We start from the raw sequence: 2,410 nt of genomic DNA, 5'->3' as shown, positions 1-2,410 counted from the left end.
TAAGTTTGTTTTTAAAAAATATTTTCAATTTCAACAATTATTTTCTACTCTAGTAAAAATAAAAGAAATTTTTCATTCATAAATCAAACACTAAAAATCTTTTTCGGAAAATATTTTCTACTCACCAACCAAACATGAGAAAATAAGTCAAAAATCAACTTGTTTTCCAAGAAAACATTTTCTAGGAAAACATTTTCCTTCATACCAAACACGCCCTTAGTTTACTAGTTAAGGGCTTGTGAAAATTCCATGAGGTTGCGTGTTCAAGCCCTACTAGCCATCCTGGTTCCACCACTGGCTGGTTCGGTAGTCAGAAGATTACTACCAATTAATTGGTATAGGGAGCACATAATAAAGAACTATGATGGGCATCAGGAGGTTATTATTAATTGGTATAGGGAGCACATAATAAAGAACTATGATGGGCATCAGGAGGTTATTATTAATTGGTATAGGGAGCACATAATAAAGAACTATGATGGGCATCAGGAGGTTATTATTGGTTATTTTGACATTCGCAAAATGTTAGTTGTTTCACTGTTGTATGTGTGCGAATCATTCAAGTTAATGTTGTAGCTGTAACTGGAGAGGGCTTGCACTATATCATGATGATGATTTTGCATTCCTCCATACTTTTCGATACTTCTAAGAGTGGTGGAGAGTCTGATAAATTTGTAGTAACCATTGCTCTTGGACATTTGCTTGCAGTTGAAGTTTCCAAAGAACATATTCATTTAATTTCCAGAATTATTGGTCTTTGAGGCTGTGATGTTATTTTGATCTCACGTAGATTTGAATGCGAACTCATTCAGCTCCATGCTATGCCACATGGGCGGTGTTAATCTTTACATCAACTGGTGGACTTTTTAACTTGATAAAAGTAGGATCATATTATTTGAAAAGGAGATATATTTGCTTTTCTTCGCAAAATCCCTGTAAATTTAATTACTCTCTCTGTTCCATTTTATGTGGCAGCATTTCCTTTTTAGTTCGTCCCAAAAGAAATATTACCTTACTATAATTAGAAATAATTTAACTTTAAAAATTACTCTTTTACCCTTAATGAAATGAATCTGAACCTCACAAATATCCCAGAATTGTTTTAGACCACAAATTTTAAAACTCTTTTTTTTTTCTTCTTAAACACTGTGCTAAGTCAAAGGGTGTCACATAAAATGGGAGAGTACTAACTTGGCTATAATCCCCAAATGTAATTTCCTATTTTCAGCTTAATCCTGTCCTCTTTTCAAAGGGTTTCAGCTTATCTGTAGATTATGAATGAAAAGCCTAGCTTAGTTCTTAGTTTGAACTTTTCTCACATCTCAAACTAAATATACCAGAGAAAAGTAACAATTTATCAAGTATTAGAAAAAAAACATGATATACTCCAGGTTGATAACTAACCTTACGGCCAACGAAAGGTTGAGGAAACACAAGGTCTTCATACACACAATTCTCAGCAATAAGTTCTTCGACAGAGTCCAAATCCCGCCTATTTATTCCGGCATAGAATTTCCTCACCACACTCGCCGCCGACTCTAAATCAGTTACAGAATCAGAAGATGAAGTGAACTCAGCCGTTCGATTGCTATTCCGTACAGCTACTTGTCTTATCCGATGGCCAGAAACGATCCTAAATTGATAATCGGTAGAACAGTCGACTTTATGAAGAACGGCGGGTGAGTTGCCGACGACAGCGGCAGTGGTAGAGGGGTTTGGGTTGAGTGGGAGGAGAGAGAAGGAAGAGATGCTGCTCATAAGCATCACCATAGCTGCAGCTGCAGTTTAAAGCTACTGTTGTGATTATGAGGCGCGGGTAAATAAATGCCAGTGAGTTGATTTTCCGAAATACTTTCTAATTATTTGTCCACTTTTTTTTTATTTGTCAATTACTTGTTCATTTTGATAAATCAAGATTGGATAATATTTTTTACCTATTATATATTTAATCAATTATTTTAAAAAAGATAAAATTTCTTGAAAATCTTAAGTTTTAATTTATCTACTTCATAATTACTCCATATGTCCCTAATTACTTGTCCACTTTTGAATTGGCACACAGTGTTTACCATTTTACCCATATTAATTATGAAGTTAATGAATTAAAACTTAAGATTTTCAGAAAGTTCTACATTTTTCAAAGTAATAAATTGAGGGTATAATAGAGAAAAAAAATTGTCCTTTCTTGATTTGTCAAAATAGACAAGTAATTAGGAACAACTAAAAAATGAAAAATGGACAAGTAATTAGGGTCAGAGGAAGTAATAGAGTAATATGGTAACTCACTATGTCAATCATTATTTTTCTTAATAAATGTGTTAATTCAAAAATTGACAAGTAATTAGGGACAGAAGGAGTAGCGGAGAAGGAATATCGAATGAAACATTAGTCATTACGGAGTATATCTTTG

The 2,410-nt window shown here is 33.5% G+C and overlaps 1 protein-coding gene across 1 annotated transcript in view; it reads right to left on the bottom strand.

The window, feature by feature from the left end:
* LOC102578182 (uncharacterized) overlaps positions 1-1,810 on the bottom strand; it is an 11,613-nt gene extending 9,803 nt beyond the window's left edge. Inside the window, exon 1 of the mRNA XM_006363794.2 lies at positions 1,405-1,810. Coding sequence (XP_006363856.1) covers positions 1,405-1,770 — 366 coding nt within the window. The 5' untranslated portion in view covers positions 1,771-1,810. The remainder of the gene's footprint in view (positions 1-1,404) is intronic.
* Between the last annotated feature and the right edge of the window lie 600 nt (positions 1,811-2,410).

Source organism: Solanum tuberosum, unplaced genomic scaffold (genome assembly GCF_000226075.1).
Source record: "Solanum tuberosum cultivar DM 1-3 516 R44 unplaced genomic scaffold, SolTub_3.0 scf00462, whole genome shotgun sequence".
Lineage (NCBI taxonomy): Eukaryota > Viridiplantae > Streptophyta > Magnoliopsida > Solanales > Solanaceae > Solanum > Solanum tuberosum.
This window is presented reverse-complemented; position numbering and strand designations above follow the sequence as displayed.